The 23,623-nt window shown below is 72.7% G+C and overlaps 2 protein-coding genes across 2 annotated transcripts in view; both read right to left on the reverse strand.

Annotated features, from left to right (window-relative positions):
• Positions 1 to 6,451: 6,451 nt before the first annotated feature.
• Positions 6,452 to 7,811, reverse strand: MAFA (MAF bZIP transcription factor A). The gene has a single exon (XM_045860933.1). The coding sequence runs from the start codon at positions 7,669 to 7,671 to the stop codon at positions 6,592 to 6,594; it is 1,080 nt and encodes a 359-aa protein (XP_045716889.1). The 5' UTR covers positions 7,672 to 7,811; the 3' UTR covers positions 6,452 to 6,591.
• Positions 7,812 to 14,659: 6,848 nt separating this feature from the next.
• ZC3H3 (zinc finger CCCH-type containing 3) overlaps positions 14,660 to 23,623 on the reverse strand; it is a 43,415-nt gene continuing 34,451 nt past the window's right edge. The window contains exons 6-12 of the mRNA XM_045860823.1: positions 23,131 to 23,173; positions 22,890 to 23,051; positions 22,732 to 22,801; positions 20,883 to 21,014; positions 17,315 to 17,499; positions 16,433 to 16,788; positions 14,660 to 14,841 (exon numbers count right to left, since the gene is read on the reverse strand). Of these exons, the coding sequence (XP_045716779.1) occupies positions 14,810 to 14,841; positions 16,433 to 16,788; positions 17,315 to 17,499; positions 20,883 to 21,014; positions 22,732 to 22,801; positions 22,890 to 23,051; positions 23,131 to 23,173 (980 nt within the window). The 3' untranslated portion in view covers positions 14,660 to 14,809. The remainder of the gene's footprint in view (positions 14,842 to 16,432; positions 16,789 to 17,314; positions 17,500 to 20,882; positions 21,015 to 22,731; positions 22,802 to 22,889; positions 23,052 to 23,130; positions 23,174 to 23,623) is intronic.

The raw sequence follows: 23,623 nt of genomic DNA on the forward strand, positions 1-23,623 counted from the left end.
CAACCGCACCGGAGCCCACGGGCCCTGCCCACACCCCGGGGTCTCTCCGCTCAGCGGAATTCAGACCCCAGACGTGGCAGGAAGGGCCTGTCCCCTGAGCATGGCCCCCGATGCTCGGGTCTGGCGGGGGCAGTGCAGGGACAGACCCAGAGCACGGTGGGACGCCTCGGCCCCCTCCCCCCACCCCCCTCCAGGACCAGGAGCCTGGGGCCAGGCTCCTGCAGCGGATGGCTTCCATGAAGGCGGCCCAAACGCCTCCCGCCATGGACTGGGGCGGCCCCTCCCCTGCACACCCCACGCCGTCGTCCCTGGAGACGCAAGTCCCTCTCCATGCCCCGCTCCTGGCACAGAGTGTCTCTTCCAGGAAGCCCTCCCAGACTGACACGGGACTCGCCCTTTCTCATTTGTCTCTCACAAGGACCCCGTTTGGACGTGAAGGGTGGCCAGGGGGCGCTCAGGGTCCTTTGTATAGGTGAGGCGACTAACCCCAGGGCAGCCCGCCACCACTGGTCCCCGAGCCGCCCCCGGCAGCAGGTCCTGCTGCAGCGCCCCTGCTCCGGCTGGAGGTGGGGCCCACTACAGGGCAGGGGACCCAGGGGGAAACCCGGCCCCAGCCAGCTGGCCTCCTCCCTACTCCCCGCCCTGCTCCATAGCACAGGCCCCCCCCCCACACCCCGTTCCCACCCCCACGGGGGCCCCGTGACTGGCCCCAGTCCCCCTGCCCTCCCCCGTCACCATCTCCCCAGCCCTTCTCGCCACGTGCACCCCACCCCCCCCCCGCACCCGCCCAGGCCAGGCCGTGCGCCCCGCACCAGGGCGCCCACCTCCCCTTCGCCCATCCTCCGCGCCCGCACCGCCTCGCCCTCTGACTCCGGCCGCCCTCCCTCCTGGGGCCTGCTGACCGGCTCTCCTCGCGGGTGGGCCGGGCTCCCACCTCCACGCCGCTGCGGGGCCGGGGCGGCACTCACACCTGCCCCGGAGTAACAGGTGCCAGCACCGCGCCTCCGCCGGCACGTGGCAGCCCAGCCAGCGCCTCACACTCGAGACACACGCCGGCCACTGTCACTGAAGTCACGTGCCCCACGCTGGCAGGGCGCAGCCCCACCCTTAGTGACACGGAGGAGGGAGCCCCCCAGGCTGTGGGTGCTGCGCCCGCAGCCCAGCCCCCTCTGTCCCCTCCCACCGGCAGGACCCCCCTCCACGCCCCCACCCCCCCAAACGGTGGCGTCCTCCTGAGGACAAGGCCGTGGGGGGGGGCAGCTGGGCTGGAACCGACACCGGGGCTGAGGTGAGGGCCCCCGAGACTCTCCCACCCCTGCCGGCGGGCTCAGGGCAGGGCGCCCCAGACATGCGGGTTCCCGGCCGAGTTCAGACAAGCTTTGTGAGGCCGGGGCTCGGCACTGCTCCCTCCAGGGCCCGGGACCGGCCCGAGAGTCCGGCCGCTTCCTGGAGCAGGGGGTGACGGAGGGGGGAGGGGAGGGGGAGGGGAGAGGGAGGGGGAGGGGAGGGGGAGGGGAGGGGAGGGACAGAGCGCGGAGGGTCGGCGTCCCTGCGGAGCGGGACCTCCCGAGGCCCGGGGGGCTGCCAGCCCCTGCCCCTTCCGGGACCTCCTCGCCGGTCCGGGGGGGGGGGGATTCCACTCGGCCTGCCGTCCCATCCCCCACTCCTCTGTCCCCCCACTGCCCCACCGGGCCCCCAGCCCTGTGGCCAAGGGGCACCGGGCGCCGCCGTGACCCGTGGCAGCGGAGCCCTCCGCGGCTGAGCGAGGTCACGGCGCGTGAGGCCGCGCTGAGCCCGCCGGGAGCGAAGGTCCGGCGCCGCCCGCCGCCCCGGGGGGAACCCGGCAGGCGGTCCTGTGCCGCGGACCTGGGCCCCGGGCCCCTCCCCCCTTTCTCTGCCCTCGAGTCCGCCCCTCGGTCCCCCCCGCCCCTCCCCTCTGGCCCAGCGCCGGCCCCTCGGCCTACCCCACGTCAGTGCAGACCCCGACCCCCACCCCAGGGGCGGGGACCCCCTTCCTCGCTTCCCCCCCTCGCCCCCCAGGTCCAGCCTCCCGCACCCGCCCCTGCTGGCTCCTCTGGCTGTCCCCCCACCCACACCCACCTCGATCTGCCCTTCTTTCAGCAAAACTCCCAAAATCTCACCTTTCACCCACCCACTTCCTGGGGCCTCGGGCGGCGGAGTCGCCAGGAGTGCGGCCAGAGCTCACCTTTCCACTCCTGCCCTGTGCGCTCACCTGGGGGGGCCGCTGCCGCCTCGCGGGCTGGTCCCGCTGCGGCCCTGGGGCCCCGGCCTGCCCCGTCCCGGGCCGCCCACCCCCCGCCCTCCTGCTACCCCTGCCTCCCCCAGGCCCCCCCACCTGCGTCTTCCCCGGGGTCTCCCCTCTCTCTGCCCACCGGCTCTGTCTCCTCTCAGGCCTCCCGGGGCAGGGCCGGAGTCAGGGAGGGCGGCGGCACTGAGACCCCTCCCCCCACCCCTTCAGGGCCTCAGGAGCTGGGCGCAGGGAGGCCGCAGGGCAGACCTGCACGGGAGCAGCAGGCAAGGCCGGGGGGCCGTCCCCGGCCCCCAACTGTCCCCTCAAGTGACGGAAGCTCCCACCCGTCAGCTTCCACTGGGGCCGGGCAAAGGCCGTTTTCTCCCCGACGCTCATCCTGATCCAGTTCCCAGACCTTGGCCCGGGGAGTTCCGTGGGGGCCCAGGCCAGCGGGCAGCTTGGCCCTGCCCCCGGGGCTCGGGAGCAGGTGTCCTCCCTGGGCTCTGGTCCTGTGTGGTGGGCGGGTCACTCTGCCTGTCCCCCGCGGGCCTGTGCCCGCTCGGGGCTGGACCTGCGACCCGCTGGGCCAACGAGCCCCGGACGCCGGCTCAGCAGAGTTGCAGGGGCTCCGGCTGGGGCAGGGCCCGGGGGTGCGGGGGACACAGCTCCGTCCTGAAGGGCGTCCGGACCCTCGCCGGGGGCGCTGAGGACCCGGCTCCGCGTCTCCCGGAGTCCCTGCCAGCTGGAGGAGCAGGGACGCAGCTGTGGGTGCCCGCTCGGGGGCAGGGTGAGGCGAGGACCCCGCAGATGTGGGAGGGGAGGCCCAGCTGGCGCTCGGAGCCAGTGCCGGGCGGGGGCTGCTGGCGCTGGGCGGCGGGGTGGTCTCCGCTCAGGCAGCCTTCCCGGGCTGGGAGCCTGGCAGCTGGTGCGGTGGGGGGGGGGGCCTGGCCCCAACTCTGGGAGGTCCGGGCACACTGCGTGTAGCTGCGGGGGGCGGGGGGTGGGGGGCGGGGGGCGGGGGCGAGGGCGCGGGAGTGACCTCCATCCGGGCCGGTGGCCGGGCGCTGCGGGGAGAAGCCTGGGGTCAGGGGCGCACGACCGGTGCGCTGTGCCCAGTGTGCGTGCACAGCCCATCCCCCACCGGGCCGCAAGTGTGTGCCGCCCTCGGGGGCCTCTGCGGTCAGCGTGGGAGAGACCACCACTACCCGCTGCCCGAGGGACGGCTCCTGGGAACTGGAGGTTTTCGCGCGGCCGTCCAGGCTGCCCCGTCCCAGCCTCCCCCGGCACCCAGCGGTCCGACCCGCTGGCCCCTTGGGTGGGTCCCTGTGGGCCTCTCAGGAGCTCTGGGGGGGCCCCTCGGGGGTCTGCCGCTCGGCGTGGGGGAGGGAAGGGCGTGAGACTGAACACGTGGAGTAGAGGGGCCGGGGAGCGAGTGCACGGCCCCCTGAGGGGGGCGGGGGGGCAGCCGGGGCGCTGACCCCCTGGGGGGGGCACGGGGCCGCCTGGGAGCTCCCTCTGAGACCCGCGGGGCCCGGGGGCCTCCGCCGCGCACACACCTGCACAGACACACACACCTGCACACACACACACACCTGCACAGACACACACACACCTGCACAGACACACACACCTGCACACACACACACACACACACACACGCAGCCTCACACGGAGGCCAGGGCAGACGGCCGCCCCTCAGCATCCGTCTGTCTGCACCCCCAGGACCCCTGCCCTCTGGCCCCCAGGCCCGGTGAGCCCTAAGGCTTCTAAGTCTCACACAGCCCCGCCCTCCTCGGTCCCCTGCCCTGGTCCCCAGCCCCAGGCCGGCTGCAGCAGCCCCTCCCAAGGAGGCCTGGGGCGCGCCCCCTCCCCGCAGGGGGAGGGAGGCAGTGGAGGCTCAGCAGGCGCCTGGCAGGGGAGCATGGGGGTGGGGGGGCTTGCTCCTCGACCCCTGCCGGGCAGGCACACGAGGGCTCGGAGCCAGAGGTGGTCTCCACAGCTGGCTGTTCTCCTATGAGGCCATGGGTCCCCCCAAAACGCTTCTGGAAAAGATGTGTCTCTAAACAGAGTGAGTGCTCTCCATCCCTGGGCCTTCTCCGAGCCCCATCCTGGGGGAGCCTGGGGGCAGGGGGGTGGGGGGGAGGGAGGGGAGAGGAAGGGGAGGGAGGCAGGCAGGTGAAGAGACACCACCAGAGGAGGAAGGTGAAATCGAGCCCCGCAGGCTGACAGGACTCAGGACCAGCCGGGGAGACCACTCCCAGCCCCTGCCCGCCCCTCTGGCCCAGCCCCTCTCGCTCTGCCCCTCAGGCAACAGTGAGAACCGAGGTGTCTCCCTTAAACCCCAGCCGGCGGCCCTGCTGTGCACGGGCCCAGGCTCGGCCCCTCCCTGGCGAGAGGCAGCCTCCCGGCCAGGACGCCTGGGACCCCGCATCCTGGAGCCGGAGTCCCGGCTGCTGTCCTGCAGCTGCCCCCTTCGCCCCTGCCTCCCCGCCCGGCCCACCCTCCTCCGCACCAGCGCGTTCTCAGCAGACCCCACCCCCCCACCCCCCACTGCTCGCCTCCTGGGGGCTGAGGTCTCAGCTGGGGGGTTGGGGATTGGGGTCCAACCTCCTTGCTCTAAGTCTTACTCTAAAGTGAAGACGCAGTGGCAGCCTCTTCTCCCAAATCTCTCCAGTGGAGGAGACAATGGAACAAACTCGGGGCGCGCCCCAGCAGAGCCGGGCAGCCGCGGGGCCGGGGTGGGGGATGCCAGAAAGCAGGCAGCCCTCGCGCCCAGAAGAGCGGCCTGGCCCTTCTCTCCAAAAGTGCCGACCACCGAGTCCATCCTCGGGGGGAGGGAGGTGACGGCACACTCAACCCTGCATCCACCTGGGCCCCTCCCCGCTGCCCGCGCCGTCCAGGCCTTGGCCCTTGGGCGGGAGACTCTGGGCTGGGGAGAGCCGGGGACTATGCTCGCCATCAGGCCGCCGCGGCCCTGCACGGGGTGGGGGTGACCACCCAAGACGGCCTCATTCCGCCGCAGTGGGAGCAGGGACCACCCCGCAGCGGCCCTCCTCCTCCCGGACTGCCTGGGAGGGGCGGGCGGAGGGCGGCGCCCCGCTCGCGGCCCCGGCCTGTGTGTCCCGCGGACGCAGCCGAGGCAGGGCGCAGGCCCGGGGCCTACTTCTCCTCCCCTCGGGAGAGGCGCGGCAGGAACGAAAGCCACACAACCACCAGCCAGGCGTCAGTGACGGGTTTTGGATCTAAATGGATTTATTGTTTGTTTTCTCCCCCCTCCCCAGTTTCATAGCAAATGGAAACAGAAGCCGACACCACAACAGAACTCGGAGCGAGCGAGCGAGCGAGCGAGCGGCCGTGCGCCCTGCTCCCGGGCTCAGCGGGAGCCCGGCCCGGCTGGGGGCCCGGCCAGGGGCCTGCGCGGGCCGGAGCAGGGCCCCCCCCCTCCCCAAAGCGATCAGGCTGTTAAAAAAGATGCCACAAACAAAACGGAACACAGTTTAAGCGGGAGTAAAAACACTTTCTTTCCCCACCCCCATGCCGGGAGGTTCAGGCCAAAACCCCCTCTTTAAAATGTTTTTTCTGCTAGAAATACGGTGCATACTTTTTCTTCTGTCACGTCTCTCGAAGGTTAAAATAAGACCTGTTTCCCCGGAGTCATAAACACGACGGGGTGCAGAGAGGAAGCAGCACGGCCCAGGCCCCGCCCCCCGTCGGGGCGGCGGGGCGGCGGGACCGAACTCGGCCTGGGGGCGGGGGGGGGGGGGGGGCGGGCGGACCGGGGCCAGGCCCCTCCGAGCGGGCGACACATGCTGGGACACGCGGACGTCCAGGGGTGACCCCGGAGGGAAGTTGGGAGCTTCTTCCGGGGCCTTGTTTTCTCATCACCAAGCCAAATAAATACAAATGCTTCGAAAATAAGACCGTTTTAAATCGGGGAAGTAAAAAAGGGCCAGGATGGGCGGCGAGAGGCAAGGAGGGCGGGGCTGCCGGGGACGGGCCCTGGCCCCGCGGCGGGCAGGGCGGCGCGCGGACCCAGACCGCGCCGGCAAATGTACACGTGGGCGCCTGCAAGCAAGTTCGACCCGCGGCGACTTTTCCCGGACGCGGATCGCTGCGCTCTGAGCGCGGGGAGTCGCGGCCCCGCAGCTGCGCGGACCAGGGGGCGGCGCCGCGCGAAGGGGCCTCCCGTCCGGCGCCTGCGGACGCGGAGCCGGGCGCCCGGCGCTGGCCCGGCCGGAGACGGCGGCGTTGGCTCGGGACGGCCTTGCGTCCTCGTCCTGGGCCTCGGAGTCCGAGCCTCTTCCCGGCGGCGGCGCGGGGCGCGGTCTCGGGCCTGGAGCTCACAGGAAGAAGTCGGGCGCGCCCTTGGCCCCGCCGGGGCCGGCCTGCGGCGGCGAGGACTCCCGCGGGAAGCCGGTCCCGCCCGCGCCCCCGGGGCCACTGCGGCCCGCCAGCTTCTCGTATTTCTCCTTGTACAGGTCCCGCTCCTTGGCCAGGCGCCCCACCTCCAGCTTCAGCTGCTCCACCTGGCTCTGGAGCTGGCACTTCTCGCTCTCCAGAATGTGCCGCTGCTGCACCCGCTTGAAGCGGCACGACTGCGCGTAGCCGCGGTTCTTGAGCGTGCGCCGCTTCTGCTTCAGCCGGATGACCTCCTCCTTGCTGAAGCCGCGGAGCTGACGGTTCAGCTCGCGCACCGACATGGACACCAGCTGGTCGTCGGAGAAGCGCTCCTCCAGGCGCACGTGGTGGCCTGTGCCGCCCGCGCCGGGGCCCGGGCCACCGTGGTGGTGGTGGTGGTGGTGGTGGTGGTGGTGGTGAGCCGCGTGGTGGTGGTGGTGGCTGGTGTGATGCGCGCCGTGGTGGTGGCCGGCGCCCACGTCGTCCGCGCCGCCGCCGCCGCCCGCGAAGCCCTGGCCCCGGAAGGCCTCGTAGGCCGTGGCGGTCGCCGGGTGGTGCGCGCCGTGATGCCCGACGTGGTGGCCGCTGCCGATGAGCGCCTCCACCGCGTCCTCGGGCGTCAGGTTGAGCGCCTCGGGGTTCAGGTGGTGCTGATAGCCGCTCATCCAGTACAGATCCTCCAGGGCCGGCTTCCCCGAGGCGCCTCCGACGGCGCCGGGGCCGCCGCTCGTCGGCCCCGGGGCGCTCCCGGCCTGCGCCGCGCCGACACCACCCCCCGCGCCGCCGCCGCCGCCGCCGGTGCCCGGGCTGGGCGCGCAGAAGCTGGGCGAGGAGGGCACGGAGGAGCAGGGCGTGCTGAGCGGCGTCGAGGACAGCGAGCCGGGCGGCAGGCGGTGGCAGAAGCGTTCGGCCTCCGGTGGCTCCTTCTTCACCTCGAACTTCATCAGGTCGAAGTCGTTGACGTACTCGATGGCCAGCGGGCTACTGGGCAGCTCGGCGCCCATCGCCAGCTCCGCGGCCATCGCCCGGGGCCGGGCCCGGTTGCAACCCAAAGGAGGGCGTCTTGGGGGGGGGAGCCGCGAGCCTCTCCCCCCCCTCCGATCGCCAGGGCGTCGGGTCCCAGCGGGACGGCGGGTGTGGGGAGGCAGCTCTGGGCCGCCGCGCCGAGCCGATCACGGAGCAAAGTTTCGCGCAGTCAACTCAGGGGCGTCCGCTGGGCACGCCGCCGGCCCGGTCTCTCGCGCCGGCCCGGGCCGCTCCCCAGCGGGCGCAGGCCAGCCGCACTGCCCTGACCCCGCGCCAGAGCCCGGGCAGGTGGCCGGGCCGGAGGCGGTGCATGCGCCACCTCTGGCTGCTGGGACTCAGGGCGCCGCTCCCGCGCTCGGCCGGCCCCGCCTCCACGGCCGAGCGCCGCGCTGAGCGCTCCCCTTTATAGAACCGGGCGCCTGGGCCCGCCTCCTCGGGAGGGGCGCGCGACCCCGGGCCAATAGGATCCCCAGAACCGCCGCCCTCATTTGCCTATCCCCATGGCAACCCGGAGCCCAGCTGTCAATCTCCTGCGGGGAACAGCTGTGGGAGGGGGTGGTGACCGGCCGCTGGCTAGAGGAGGGGGCAGGGCCCTCTGGTGGCCGCCGCCGGGGACTGCAGCGGCAGAGGACCCGGGGGGCGCGGGGGCGCGAAGCAGAGGGGTGCCGGGCCTGGGGACCGGCCTGCGGTCTCCGGTGCCTCGCGTCCGCGACGGGGCGGCCGGAGAGTCTCGGGGAGCAGAGGGCGCCCCTCGGTCCCCTCGCCGCCCCGCTGTCTGGGACCCCGCAGCCCATTCTGCGGCCCTTCCCGGCCGGTGGGGAGGCCACGTCCCGCCCGCCGGCGTGACAGTGCGGGGACCTTGCGGCCTGCCGGCACCGTGACACTGCGGCCCCGCCGGCGCTGCGCGGGGCGCGCGGGTTATTTTTAGCGCGCGGTTCAGGCGGGTTCAGGAATTCAGTCAACAAAGTTGCTGGCACCTCGGCGCCGCGGGATCCGAGGCGCGCGGCGCAGGTGGGGCGGGAGGCGCGCGGCGGGGGGCGGGGCGCGGCGTCTGGGCTCCCGAGTCGGGACTCCCGGCCCCAGCTGCCACCAGCCCGGCTCCGGCGCGAGGCGGGGGTGCGGGACGCGGTGCCGGGTGTGGCTGGCACGGCGGGCGGGGGTCGGAGGGCTCCAGCGCGAGGAGAAAAAAGCCAGAGCCGCGGTGGCCGCCCGGAGCGGAGGCCCGCCTGGTGGCCCAGGGCTCGGGGACGGCGAGGAGGACGGTGACGCGGAGGGCACCGGAGCGGGCTCGACAGCGGTGGGAGGGGCCTGGCCCGGTTACGCCTCTCGTCTCTGCACTGCCGTTGCAGGACTTTCGCAGTGTGAAACCTCAGCGTTCCGAGTAAGCATTCACGCAGAGAAAGAGAAGTCTGGAAGGATGCGGGCAGGAAGCCACCAGCGGCAGCCTAGCCAGGGACGGGGGGCACTTGGCTAACAGGGCTCGTGCCTTCTCCCGGGCGCGAATGTCTGTGACTTATAATAAAGACTCATTCGCTTGGGAGCGAGGGCTGCTGCCCGCCCGGGACGTCACGGGGGGGGCGCCACATCTGCCCGTCGCCCCGCCCCCACATCCTGCACTCTCCCGTCAGACAGGGCCAGGCCGGGCACCGGGACCCACCCTGCAGGGAGGGCCCAGCAACCGGCAGAACCGAGACCCCAGGCCAGGTGCTCAGGCTCCAGGCCACGCCGGCCGCCCAGAGCAAAGCGGGTTTGAGGCTCCCTTTAAAGCCTGCACTGTCGGCGCGAGGGGGGGCGGGGTCCTGCCTCAGGAGCGAGGCCTGGCCTGCCTGTGGGGAGGGCACCTGCCCTGGGCGGCCCTGCCCTGGGCGGCCCCGCCCCTGGCCTCTGCCTGGGGCACTGTGGCCGCAGCCTGGCTGTTGGACCACGCGAAGGTGCAGTCCCCGGCCCAGGAGGACGCTGGGGTGGAGGAGCCGGACCCCAGGGGCCAACGTGGGCCTCCTCACAGCTCCTGGCCTCCGACTAAGGGGCCTGGAGCCATGGCCGTGTTCGGGCTGCACGGCACCCCCAGTCCTGAGAGGTGCAAGCAGGCAGTCAAGGCTAGGACGGCCCGACCCAGCCATTCGAGCCCACCCGGAGACTCTCCGAGGCCCGTGCTCAGCCACCCCCAAGGCAGGTGCCCCCGCAATCTGCCCCAAAGGGTGAGGCTCACAGATGCTGGCCTTCGGCTGGCGGCCCAGGGCCAGCCCGCCCTCCATTTGTGCTTGCACGCTCGCGCACACATACACACACACACCCATCCCCTCACCTTGTCTGTTCACTCCCTCCTCCACGGGGGGCGGCACAGCCAAGCTGGGCAGCTGCCGTCAGAGTGGGGGAGAGGCACGGGGGCATTCGGAGCTCAAGGTCCCCGGACCCAGTGCAGCCTGGACTCGGGGGCTGCTGGAGGCTGCACAGGGCACTCACGTCCCCCACTGGCCTGGACTTGGCCTGGGTCGGAGCGGCTTTCTGGAAGCGCTCCTGGCCCCCACCCCTGGGCCTGGGAGCAGCCGGCCGTGGGGAGGTCCGTGGCCCTCCGGGGCCCCTGCCAGCCTCTGGGCCCACACCCTGGCCTCTGTGCAGTCTCAGTCCTGCCCGCTGGCCCCGGCCGGCCGGGGTGGAAGAGCCCGGGGAGCCCCTGCACCCGGGCCTCACAGGCCCACCCCTCTGGCCCAGCAGGTAGGTGTCTCCCGGCGCGGGGCAAGGCCTGGTGGGGGGGAAGGGACTGCAAGGGGGTGCTCAGCTGGGTCCTGGGAGCAGCGGCTGGGAGGGCCCAGGTCCCCCTGCCTGCCTGCCTGCCAGGAGCAGCCAGCAGGAGCACCGCAGAAGACCCAGGCCGCGCCGTCCCACCTGCTCCCTCAGCAGCCCCCCTTGCCCCAGAAGGGGCTCGTTTCCTCCCGGTCGGGTCAGTGGCGCGACCCCCCGGGGCCCCTCACACCCCTCAAGGCCTCGGCCCTGGCGCCCACGGAATTCCGCGGGGACTTCTCTTGTGGTTTGTAACTCAACACACTCCCCAAACCTTTATTGAGCGCCTACTATGTGCCAGTCCACCGGCCCCAGGGGCACCTCCAACCAGGGAGGTGGCCCAGGGGTCCCTGGTTGAAAAAAAACCCTCAGAACTTGACAGAGTTCCGGGTTCCGTGGGGAACGGGCAGCCCTGGGCGCCGACAGCTGGGAGGGCTTGGAGGGCACCTGGGGGCCGCAGCCGTGAGCACTGCACGCGGGCCCACACCCGGCAGAGCGCGGTGGCCGTCAGCCGGACCAGCGCCGTGCCGCGTCACCCCGCGTGGCTCGCGAGGGCCCCCCCCCAGCATGGCGGCTGAGTGCGCAGGCGACCGAGGGAGCCAGTGCCGTGCCTGGCGTTTCTGTCGGTCCCAAGGGGCACTGCTGGCCCGGGCCCGGCGGGAGGGCCAGACGGCAGGACACAAGTGCCGGATGGCAGGACAAGTGCCACCCCTAGCGCAGCCTCTTTGGGGAACAGTCTGTGAGAGCTGGGGGTCCGAGGGGAGGAAGTCAACCAGAAATAGTGAGTGAGGTTTACAGTGTATCAGCTTCCTGTTGCTACTTGGTTACCACACTTAACACAGTTACTATCTCCCAGCCTCTGTGGTCTGGGGTCCCGCAGGACTGGGGGGGGGTCCCCCCAGGGTGCCAGGGTCTCTTCTGGAGCTTTCTCTGGGGAAGGACCCTCCAGGCTCCCCAGGTTGCTGGCGGGACCACTTCTTCGAGTCTGAGGCTCCCAGGCCCGACTCCACCCTTGGCTGCCCCACCCCCGGGGCAGCCCCATCGAGGAGCCTGACATCTGTAAGCGATGTGATCCCGTCAGGTCCTCTGGGTGGAAGCAGGCCCCAGGTCTCGCCGGCCTCAGGGTAAGGGGCCCCGCCAGTGCAGAGCAGCAGCACAGTGTTGGGGGACTCGCCATGGGCCTGTCCCCTCCTGCAGCATGTGAGGTGAAAGGTCAGCAGGAGCGGGAGTGGCCTGGCCTGATGCGCGGAGGGGTTGGAGCTCCAGGCGACCTCCGGCCTGGAGGCGGGGCACTCTGTGGGAGCCCCTGGACCACGGGGGCCAGGCCGGCCGGCTCCGTGAGCGCGCTCGGGGGCTCCCCGGCTGCCCTGGCCGCAAGGCCTGGCCGCTGCCTGAGCCTCGCGGTCGCGCTCCCTCAGAAGCCGCCCAGGAGCCAGCGCCAGGGGGATGGGCACGGGGGGTCAGTTTCGTCCCTGGGAGGCAGTTACCTGGCCGGCCCCCTGCGTGGAAAAGAGGAGGGGAAGCTGCAAACCTCCCCCAGCCCGCAGGGCCCAGCTGGCCCCCCCTCAGCCTCACTCCCTGCCCCGGGCCCTGTCTTCCTGGGCTCAGGGGCCCACCGTGGGCCGGCCACCGTTCTGGGGGTGTGCCCACAGCAGCCACGGTGGGGGCGCAGGGCACAGGAGCCTCCTTGAGGAGGGGCTCCACTGCCACCGGCACCCCTTCCCCTGTTCAGGCCCCCCCCAGGTCCTGTCTGTGCCCCCACGCCCCCACCTCAGGCCCCTCGCCTCTCTGAGACGGAAGGCCCCAGGCAGACGCCTGGACACCCACAGACGTGGGGCTCAGACGTGGGCCCCGGCCCCGAGTCCCCCTCAAGGAGGAACCCCAGCCCAGCTGGGGGGACGCTCTGCTGCAGCCGGGGCGCAGCCCACGGGGTCCACTCTGCTGGCCCCACAGCCCCGGGCCCCACCCGGACCACGGTCCCCCCCGCTGCACAGGCGCAGGCCCCTCACTGCTCCTGGTGGCCACCCTCACTCGAGGCTCCCCGTCCTGGGGCCCTCGGCCTGCCAGGTGGGCAGTCTGGAGCCCCAGGCAGCCCTGCCCAGGCAGGGGCTGCGTCCAGGCAAGGGCCTGCCCCTCCTCCGTCTGCGGGTGGGAGTGGCCTGCACCTTCCCCCTCAAGGGTCTTCCCGGGCAAGAGCCTGGAGCGGCCAGTGGGCACCCTCAGCTCCCCCTGGGAGTGGGGCTGTTGCCCAGGCCGTCTGAATAGGTCCCCAAATGGGTCACGAGGTGGAGGGTGGGGGACTGTGCCCAGGAGCACAGGGCAGTGAGTGGCCTGGCACCTCCCACTTCCAGATCGCCCAGCCCCTGTGGAACCTTCCACCTGCAACTCAGGCGGTGGGTCTTGGGCCCACTCCCTCTTGCCGCCAGAACTCCCCACGTGCATCCCGAAAGCCTTGGCCTTGCTGCAGGGGGGCAGCTCCCTCCTGAGTGTGGGGCTGGGAGGGCCGCCCCTGGAGAGCAGTGGCCGTGCTGGCTGGGAGGGCGGGTGCCCGGCAGGCACGGTCCAGCGGTCCACGGCAGACACGCCTGCCCACCTGGTGTGCTGCTGGCGCCCCCCGGCGGCCCGGGGCGCGAGCACCTGTGCTCACCGCGGAGGGCGTGCAGGGAGCGGGGGCGTCTGCGCAGCCACAGCTCTCGCTGGCGGAGCCAAGGACGATCCTGGTCATCCCGTCGCCTGCGGAGACGCAGTGTCCAGGGACCTCCGGGAGGAGGAGGCAGCCAAGGGGCCCCGAAGGCTCTGCGGCCCCTCTGTGGCCCTCAGCCCAGGACCCAGGGCTCCCGCTGGGCCAAGGCCCCCACGGGGCCTGCAGCGGTGGCGGGGTGCTGGCTCCGACAGGGTGGGGCCCTCGCTCCCTAGAAGCCACTGCCCCGCCCGACGGGCTGCAGCGGGGCCTCGGCCGCTCACCGGGCCCCGGGGCGTCCCCGAGCAGTGCTCCAGAGACAACGCCCGCAAGCAACCGACCGCTGCGCCCGGGCGGGCGTCTGCTGTAACAGATGTGTCACCAGCCCGTTCCCTTCGGGCTGGTGCAGACACCCCGTCTCGCAGACAGGGCCTGGTGGAGAGCAGGGTTCCCGGACCCCTGGTTCCTCAGGGGGCCTCGCAGAGGCGGGGCGTTCCCGCACCGTGCGTGGGCGAGTGGCTGCGCAGCACCCTGGCTCCAGGCAGAAGGCGGAGCTGCAGGCCAGGGAGCGGGCCCGGCCCACCCCGAGGCGCTCGGCTGGGCAGCAGAGCAGGGCGGCAGGAGGCTGGGGAGGCAGCCGGCCCTGGTCACCAGGGGAGCCACGCCCCCTCCCCTGCAAGGAGCGAGATCGCCCTGGACAGCTGTGCCCCTCGTCACACCAGACCCGTCCCGGGCCCCCCTGGGCCCCTCTGGGGACGGAGACACCTTGGCACGGGAGGTGCATGCGCCTGGGCCAGCTGTCCCCTCCCGCTGGCTGCCCTGGCCCCCACCCGGCCCGATCGCCCAGAGGTCTCTGGAGGCGACCTCAGCCTGCGGGACTCCGCCCCAGCCCGCTGCACCCACATCCCCAGGGCTGCCTCCAGGCCCCACAGGCCAGCTGGCATGGCCATGGGAGGCAGGATGGGGCGGCCCTGGGGCCCGGCTCAGGGAGGCAGGGAGAGCCCCTCCTGCTCAGAGGCACCGGGAGGGGTGCTGTTTAGGGCCAGAGCCGCGTGGGCAGTTGGGAGGACAGGGCCGAGGCCACTGCAGGAGGGGGGCAGGGGTGGGCTCTGTGACCCCCAGGGGTCCGCAGCCAGCCCACCCCCAGCCCCCGCCTTCTCCCCAGCGTCCCTCAACCTCAGGGCCTCTGGGCCCTGCGGGCAGTGTGCGTGCATCGGCGCTGGCGGCCGGAGGCGGTCAGGACAGCAGGGACACACAGGGCAGAACCTTTATTGCTGAACACGAAACGCCTGCCGGGGCCTGGCTGGCGGCCCCTCTGCAGGCGGGAGCTGGGGTGAGGGGGCAGGGCTGCTGGGGCCGCACTGACGGCCACGGCCCCACCCCCACCCACAGTGTGGACTGGCCTGGGGGAGGCCCCTGCCCGGCTCCCCTCCGGGCAGGGGGTTGGGGGCAGTCCCGGGTGGAAGGCTGAGGACCCAGAGTGGGGGAGTGAGGGGTACAGAGGGACTGGGGGGCAGCTTGCAGGAGGGAGTGGGGCCCTGGGCTCCCGGGGGTCAGGAGGGCCCCACAGCCCCCAGGGACAGCGTGGTGGCAGGCAGCGCCCCCCGGGGGCCGCGACGGCAGCAGGCGCAGCCTCCTTCCGGCGGGGACGCAGGGCTGAGGCCAGGCTGGGCTCACAGGCGGGGCTTGATGTGCAGCGGCTTCCCTGCGCCGGGAACGGCAGAGGTCAGGACCCAGAAGCCCTTCGAAGGAGGGGTGCCCCCACCCCAAACCTCCTGATGGAGAATCCATTGGCGCGGGGTCTGCTGGAAACTGGGGACAGTGGCTTAGGACAGGCTGCCCTGGGCCCGGCTGCCCAGCAGGGCACAGGCCTTTGGGCCGAGTGGGCCCTGGGCAGCAGGCGGGCCGGCTGGGGCCGCAGCGCCGGGTGCAGACCGCACACAGGCCCGGCCCACGCTCGGGCCCGGGCCCCGGCTGCCAGACGCACACGTGGTGGCCGCACGGCGCCTTCCAGGGAGGAGCCAGGGTGGGTGCAAGCGGGTGGCCGTGTGGGGACAGGGCCCCGAGGGCCCCGAGCGGGCTGTCGGCAGGCAGAGGACGGAGAACCACACCCCGGGGCCCCGCCCTGTGCGCCCCACACGCTCAGGGCCGCGGACCCCCCTCCCACGCAGCCGTCTCCCGAGCCGGGTTCCGGTGGCCCAGGCGCCTCTGAGCAGCCGCCCCCAGACGTGCCCCTGCAAGCCCACCTCTCCCCGTGGGACCCCTCCTCAGGTCCAAGGGCCCCACCCACCTGCTCAGCTGAGCTGAGTCCAGAAGCCAGGCCCAGACTCGGGGATCCCAGGCCTGTGGCCTTGGCCCTCAGTGGGTGGCAGCTGGAGCAAGTGCAGCCCCGCCTCCTGCCCAGGGCCCCCCCCAGGCCCACCTCTGCCTGCCCCCCCCAGCTCCAGGCCCTGGCCAGGCAGGGTGCGGCCTGAGTCGCCCCCCTGGGCCTCCCCGACCACACCCGCCTCCTCTGATTCTGCGGCTGGCGCCAGGGTCTGACCTCACAGGGCAGGAGCAGCAGCTGCCCCAGGACCCCCGCCCGCCTCCTCCTGCCCCGGCCAGCCACACCCAGGTGCAGAGCTGGAGCCTGGGTCTGGGGGGCCGGCGGAGGGCCCGGCCCAGCCTGGCTCTGCGCCCCTGCCGCGGGACGAGGCGGCAGGGGCCGGGTGCCCCCGCCCATGGCCGGTGTCGGAGCGTGCTCCACGGGGCCGTTAGCGGCGGCTGCAGCAAGCGTCTTCCATTAGCGTTACGACCGTGAAACACAACCATAAAATGACGGCCGTATGGCCACAAATTTGCAGCCCGCCGCGCTGCGTGGGGTTTATCGTCGCTCAGACGTGCGGAGAGCTGTGAAATGCGTGCAGGGAGGGTCGTTGGCGGCCATAAAGCCCTCCTTTCCCCCCAAACAAGGCTGTGTGGGGCCGTCTCCCGGCCCCGAACGCCCGTCGGGGGAGGGAGCATCTGTTCTCTGCAGGCGTGCGCGCCGGTCTTCCAGAACAAATTGGCAGAAATGGGTGCTTTCTAATTAAATCGGCCCTCGTTGGGGCGGTGGGCACACGGACGCTGCTGCGCCCGCTCCGCGCCACCCCCCCGCCGCCCTGCAGCAGCAGGTGCCCCCCGCTGCCCCCCCACCCTCTCTGGAGGCATCCGGCCGCCTGGAGACTCGGACTGGGGCGCGGTTGTCTCAGGGTGTGGGGTGCCGAAAGACACCTGAAGACACCTGGCCGTGCTGGGCTCTGGGGGCCGCCGCCTACCTGAGTCCTTGGTGGGGGGGCTTCTGGAGGCTGGGGCCCTGGGCCGGCCTCCGGGGCTTGGTGAGGACTGCAGGGAGATGAAGGCCGGCAGCCTGGAGAGGCCGCCGGAGCCAGTCCGTGCCGAGGCCGCCTTCTCCTGGAGGGAGGGCTCCTCCTGGTCTAAGGGAAGGAAGGGGGAGGGGGCGCAGGGGGGGGAGGGGGAGCAGGAGGGGGAGGAAGGGGCCTTTGAGGACGAGGGCGGGGCTGCGGCTGCAGCTGGCACTGGTGCGGAGGAGGGCGGGGAGGCCGGGCCGGCAGCCACAGAGGCGGGGGAGCTGGACGTCTGTCTGGCCGGGTGCTGGGCGGCCGAGGACTTCCTGCAGGGGGAGGGCGGGGCAGAAGTGGGGGGCGGACTCCCGACACAGTGGCGACCACCTGTGCGGCGCCCCTCCCCGCCCGCCCCTGACTGCCCCAGCACTGCCGGGCACCACCGTCTGGGTCGAGGCCAGCCCTCGGGGCCCAAGGACAGGCTGGTGACATCGTGGGGCCGGTGAGCCTGGCACCACACTGACCCTGTCCTCGCCTCCCGGGGCCTGCCCCTCGTCCACACAGGCCCCCGCTCCTGTGGCTGGGAGCACCGCGCGGGCCCTGGCTGCAGGCGCCCTGCCCTGGACGGTGGACACGGGGGGGCTGATCGGCCCCCACCTTTCTCCCAGGGGCAGGGCGCCTCTGGAGACCACCTGGTCCTCACCTTTGGGCCGAGGTCTCCTCTCGGGTTTGAAGCAGGAAGAGCTGGGTGGGGTGGAGGGGCTCCCCAGAGGGTCCCGAACATCCCGGGAGGGGGGAGGGCTGCCCCCTGCCCCCCCCACGGGAGCTGCCGCGCGGCGCCCACTGCCTGCTCACCTGGACCCGTGGCTGGCGGAGGCTCTGCTCCTGGAGGGCGTGCTGCTGGGCCCGGGGGCCGGGGAGGCCGCTGCCCGCCGGCCGAGGCGCTTCTGGGTGCGGTGGAGCAGCTGGCACTGGGCGCCCCGGGGGCACGAGCCCCCGCGGGAGAAGTCGGGGCACAGCAGCGTGTGCTTCTTCTTGCACTGGGGGGACGGGAGCAGCCCCACGGCCGTCAGAGGCTCCCTGAGCAGCCCCTGGGCCCCACACTGCCCTGCTGGGGCTGCGGGCAGGCGGGCGGGCAGGGCCTGGGGGTCCTGTCAGGCTGGGTGGGGGTTCCCGGTTGTTAACCCTCCTCCTGACCACAGCTCACCCGTCCTGGAGGAAGACGGGGTGGGGGTGGGGGTGGGGGTGGGGGATGGGAGAGGCGGGAGTGGGGGGCTTGAAGCCTGGGGGCGCCTCACTGGGCGAGGCCCAGGCCTCAAGCCCAAGGCTGTGGCAGGTCAGCCCAGGCCACCACACACCCGATCCACCACACCTGTCACCGCGGCTAATTATACCCTTGGGGGGCAGTGCTGGGGGGTGCACAGCTTCAATGCCTGCTTCTCCCGGGCCCGCCCGCCCCTGGTGGGAGCCGTGCACCCCTTCCAGGGGAGGGGTGTCCTGCGCTCCCGCACCCTCTGCAGCGGGCTTAGCGGGCAGGGCCAGGGAGAGGGCCCGGGTGTCATGAGCCTGGGCACCCCGACTGCCCCTCACGCGGGAACGGGGCACAGGCAGCCGGCAGCCGGGGCGAGCCGCAGAGTCTCTGCGGAGCCCGCGGCAGAGTCGGAGTCGGCTGGGCCCGGGCAGCGGCAGTGCCCATGGCGCGTACCCCACGCCAGAAGCGCGTGGCCGCGCCGGGAACATGGCGCTCGGACCGGGGCCTCCCTCCCCAGACTCGGTCCCCAGAGCCAGGACCCTGGCCTCGCGGGGCACCCGCCCGTTCTCTGAGCAGGGTCTGGGCGTTGGGCGTCCCTGGCTGCCACCAGGGGACGAGAGGCCTGAGCCGCTGTGCTGGGAAGCAGGCGGGAGCTGGCAGGGCCCTGGGCACCGGACCTCACACCAGCGTGTCCCCCTGGGGGCCGGGGCCGCCGCCGCACCAGCCCGAGAACCACCGGAAACACACGGGCGCCCAAGTGCCATGCGGGGAGTGGAGCGGTGGCAGGGAGCTCCCCAGGGTGCAGACGTGAGGGGGTCCCGAGTGTCAAAGGCCTGAGAGCCACCCCTAGACCAGGCGCACGAGCCCCCAAGACACCCCCAAAGTTCTGGAAGTAGAGGTCACTGGTAAACAATCCATGGAAACTCGGTGACACTCAGGTGACACTCAGGACCGAAGGAGGGGAGGGCGGCCGACGCAGCCCCTGGGTGAGCCAGGCCCTCGGAGTCGGGGGGGCGGCGGGAGGCAGCAGAGGAGGAAAAGGGAGGCCTTGAGCAGAGGGGACGGGAGGGCCAGGTCACGACAGAGCCCGGAGGGCGGAGCCAGCCCCTGTGGACACGGACGGACATGCTCCACAGCAAGGCGCAGGGCGGCGCAGGGAGGACAGCGGCTGGAGCCGGGGCCACTCCTCGAAGTGCGGGTGCCCTATCGGCACATTCCGGAAAACCCGGCCCGAGGAGAAAGGCAGCCGATCCAGTGCCCCCGCGGCCGTAACAAGGTGGGGTCAGGAGTGACCGACCGAGGGCGGCCGGCTTGGGCGGCTCCCAGCGACGCTGACCTCACACGCCCCCCGGATGGCAGAGCCGGCAGCTCGGCTGAGGCTGCGGGGCAGAGCGGTCTCGAAACCAGAACCTGAGCAGAACCTGAGCAGAACCAGGGTCCGGAGAACGTGTCGGCCACCTCCGCGATGGAGGAGGAGTCAAGTCCTCCCCGAACCACACGCAGACTGCCCCCGATGGACCCGCTCTCCCCTCAGGCCCCCTCCGCCACCCGCTCCCTCCAGGGCCGGTGAGCGGGCACGCGGGGGCCTCCCGGAGCCGGAGGCGGCACCACCGCAGAGTCAGGTAAAACCCACTCAAAGCCAGGGCGGGAGCCGGCCGCGCTGCCGCCGGCAGGGAGACCCGCGAAGGGTGCACGGGGCTCGGCACTACCTCTGCAGGGCGCCGGCAAGCCCACGGCCACGGCACAGGCACAGGTCCACTGGCCACAGGAGCCGGAGCGCGGTCTGTGCCGGCCCGGGCGGCGAACCAGCCCACGCAGGGAGCTGGCGGGGCTGCGGGGCCCCGGTCCAGGTGCTGCCTGGACGCGCCCGTGAGGCGCCGGACACGCGCCTGCAGCTGATGGCAGGGGAGCGACCCAGCGGCGAGAGGGGCAGTCGGAGGGCAAGGCCCGGCCAGCGGCCCAGCAGGGACGCCAGCGAGTGCAGGGTCAGCGCAGACGGGGGAGGCCGGCGGGGGGCGGGGGGACCTCCCCATGCAGCCGCGCACCCGCAAGCCGGGGCGTCTCGGGCCGCACGCCGATGGCAGCACGGCACGTCGTCACAGAGAAACCCCGTCGTGTTTTGGGTGGATTTACGAGTTTGCGCTGTGTCGCTCTCCTACCCGCCCTGGGCGGCGTGTGGCCCGCGGCCTCCAGAGGGCAGGCAGCCCTGACGCCACGACAGGCTCCCCTGCAGCAGGCGCCACACCCGTGGGTGAGAAGGGGCGTCCCTCGGCCCCTCTGGGACGCGCACACGAGGCAGGAAGACGACGCCTGGGGCGTCGCACCGAGCCATCACGGCGCCCACAGGTCTCGCGGCCTCCCACCCCAGACACAGCCTCCCAGGAGCCCCGGGAGCCTCGGGCTGGAGGCGGAGCAGGTCTCCTCCCGTCCTCCCTCCCAGCGGTCACCCTGCGGGGGGGCGGCGGCGCAGGCTCCTCCACGAGCGGCCGCCCCGGGAAGCAGGGCTGACGCTTCCCCTGGATCCGGGGGAGCATCACGAACCCCCCCGGGGCCCACTAGAGGATGCGCACTCCGGGCGCGAGTGCCCACTCAGCACTTCCCGTGTTATTCAGAGTCGAGTTAACCCTCCCGGGCCCAGGCCGCCGCCGCGCCCGCCTGCTCAGCGCTTTCCCACAGACAGTTACGAGCCGCCATCCATCATGCGGCGGCCACGCAGCGCCCGCACGGCAAAAGCGGCTCAGTAAGCACTTCCTCCGACAGGAGCGGAACTTAAACACAGCTCCGACACTGCGTTTACACGGCGGTGTTTTACGGTGACCACCCACGTCCTCCGTGGGGTCCCACCTGACCCCTGCCCCAGCGTCCTCCAAGGTGACCTGTCCACTCCGGTCAGGTCCCCGGGTCCCGGCCGCCCACCAGCTGCCGTGGGCTGTGTCCGGGGCGGCAGGGCCCGGGGCCAGCCCCGCACTAATGCCTGTGGTCACCCCCGTGCCCCCACTTCCCAGGAGCCCCCAACCCAGACCGCAGGCCCCTGAGCAGGCCAGCGGGCTGCCTCTTGGTGCCCAGGGGCTGGAGGCCCCCGCAGGTGCCCGGGCCGGGGCCACAGCGCTCTCACAGCCCCGGCCCGCAGGCCCCCCGGGGGGAACGGGCTCCAGGGAAGGCGCCCCTCACCTTGGCGCCCAGCGGGCAGTAGCCTCTGAGGAAGTCGGCGCAGACCTCCGCCTTCCGGGACACGTAGACGTGGCTGTAGGGGCAGCTGCTGTTGCTGCAGATGCCCTTCAGGAAGTAGGAGCACACGGGCATCTGCGGGGTGGGGGGCGGCGGGGGCAGTGAGGGCCCGCAGAGCCCCCACTGCCGGGCATCGACCCACTCCTCGGGCGAGAGCGCTGGGACCCTGCCCCGACGGAGAAGCAGACGGGTGCCGGCCCGCAGCAGCCACGGGCACCCGGGCCGGGCCCGACGAGGGCCGCCCACACAACAGGACGGGAGGAGGGCAGGCGCTGGCCCCTCAAGGTGGCTCAGGCCCAGACCCAGACGTGCGGCCGCCCGAGCCTGCCCCCTGCTCAGACCCCGGGCTGCTGGGGCACACGGGAGGGGCAGACCGCCCAGCAGCCTGACGACCAGCAGCCTGACGACCTGGGCTCAGCGCGTCCTGGGGGAAGCGGTGGGCGGGGCCCTCAGTGGGCAGGCCTCCCCCCCCCCCCCCCGACCCTGGGAGCAGCCCAGGGCTGTGGAGGCTCGGCCTGTGGGCAGGTGGCCCGGGGAAACCTGGTGGGGGCCCTGGAGCAGGCGGCCCGGCAGGACCGTGTGGCCCCGGCCGTCCCTGGCCCCAGGCCGGGGCAGGAGATGTGCGCGGGCCACTCCCCCTCCCAGGGGCGGGGGGCCAGGCCTGAGGGCGGCAGACGGCCTCCGGCCCCCCCACCCCGACCCCTGCGGCTGCGCCTGCTCCAGGGGGTGCTCCTGCCGGGGCCCCGGGACGCCCTGCGCCCAGCAGTGGCCCCCCGGGGCCCACACACACCTCCTGGGGCCTCCGGGGGGGTGCGGGGGACGCCCCACCGGTATTCTCCTGGGGGAGGTGGGGGAGGGGAGCACGAGGAGGGGGGAGGGGGAGCAGAGGAACCAAGGGCGACGTGCGAGCCTGCATGCGGTCCGTCTTGGCTCGTCCTCCAGCCGCAGCCCCGGGCGGAGAGGGCCCGCGTGGGGCCGGCGGTGGTGGGGCTGCAGACGGGCCCTTAATGTGGCTTTTGATCTAGAGCCCGAATTAGCTCTAATAAAAAGGACAATAAAGCCAGCCCGACACCAAGCGGAGCTGCTCCGTGCTGTCAGCAGGGCCATTATCCGGGGAAGCGCGCTCTCATTTCAATTAACCCGCCCGCGCCCTCCGCGTCCACACCAGCAACAGCAACGGCAGCGCAGGCGCGGGCGGCGTCCACACCGACAGCCGGGGACGCACGCGGCTGCGGGGCTGGGAGCTAATGAGCCCGAAACTCGACGTGAGTTTCCAAATTGCTCACAACAGAGTTCGGAGGCTCTATTAGGGAGAAAAATGCTGATTCTCGTCAAGCTCCTCAAGGGGAAAAGCTGTTGCGGCAGCATCGCCTCCGCCCGACCCCGCCTTCCTGGCCTCCGTGCGGCCCCACTCCCCGCGTGCCCAGGGGCTCCCCAGCCAGCACTGAGCCCCGACCTCAGCGCTCTCGCCCCGGCGCCGCCCCTGCGGGTCTGCGTGACGGGCGGGCCGCCCAGAGGCCCGTGGCTGGGGAGCCTCCGGTGGCCCCCACGTCCCCGGCTGCCCCTGCCCACCCTCCCGGCGACTGCACCTGCACAACCACACGGGCACCGGGGGCCTCCGTGTGGCAGGTGGACCCCCTCCAGGTTGGCCGGAGCAGGAGCTGGCCGAACGTGCCAGCCCCCACGGGGCCCCACCCCCGGCTCCCCGCGGGGGACACCAGGGGCCGGGGTCCGTGTGCCCCCAGCCCAGGGAGAGCTCCAGGGCACCCCTGCCCACCGAGCCGGCCCTCACCTTCTCCCTGGAGACCTGGTGAGAGAAGGGGCAGGTCCCGTCTGTCTTCTTGCACGTGCCCCGGATGAACCTGCGCAGACCGGGGGGCGGGCGGTGAGGCCGGGGCGGACCTCGCGGGCCTGAGCCGGCCCCCCGCCCCAGACACCCCCGGGGGTCACCTGGTGCACACGGCCACCTTCTCGGGGTCGTGGATGTAGGGGCAGCGCTCGCCGCGGCCGCACCTGCCGAAGCGGTTGTAGTACGTGCAGTACTCCTGCCCCGTCCGGCGCTGCCTCTGCCTGGCCTGCCGCACGATGGCCAGGCTGCGCTGCACGGCCCGGCTGTGGGTGCAAGGTGGGGGGTGAGGCTGGGGGCGCACGGCGGGGGGGCCCGTCCGCGCGGCCCTAGGGAGGTACGTACCTGGCCAGCGCGCGGCTGCAGCTGCTGGCGGGGTCGGACCGGCCTGCGGAGAGAGGGTCCGGGTCAGGCCTGGCCGGCACAGGCCCCGTGCGGTCTCTGCCCTCGGCTCCGACACTCCTGCCCCTCGGCGGGGCCCCCCCAGGCCCTGCCCTACGCGGAGTAGCTGCAGAGCTGTGGCACAGGGACAAGGGCTCCTCCAAGGCCACAGCGGTGGCTGTCCCACGGGTTCACCTCGGGGCAGGACATCTCAGGAGTGTGTGTGTGGGGGGACCTCCCTGCCACGCCCCTCCGCCTTAGGCGGAGCCCGGGACACGTGACCTGAGGGCCCTGGAGGCGCTACCTGGCTCTGCCTCAGCCTGGAATGGTGTGAACCCACTTAAAGGGCTGCAAGATCAAAACAAACAGCAGGAAGGGGCGCATGGCCACAGGATGTGGCCTCCTCACGCCCAGGCTGGGCGGCGCTGGGCCCGCCGTAGCTGTGGAGGCCCCAGTG

Source organism: Phyllostomus hastatus, unplaced genomic scaffold, assembly GCF_019186645.2.
Source record: "Phyllostomus hastatus isolate PE091 unplaced genomic scaffold, TTU_PhHast_1.1 phas_scaffold_21, whole genome shotgun sequence".
NCBI classification, from domain to species: Eukaryota; Metazoa; Chordata; class Mammalia; order Chiroptera; family Phyllostomidae; genus Phyllostomus; species Phyllostomus hastatus.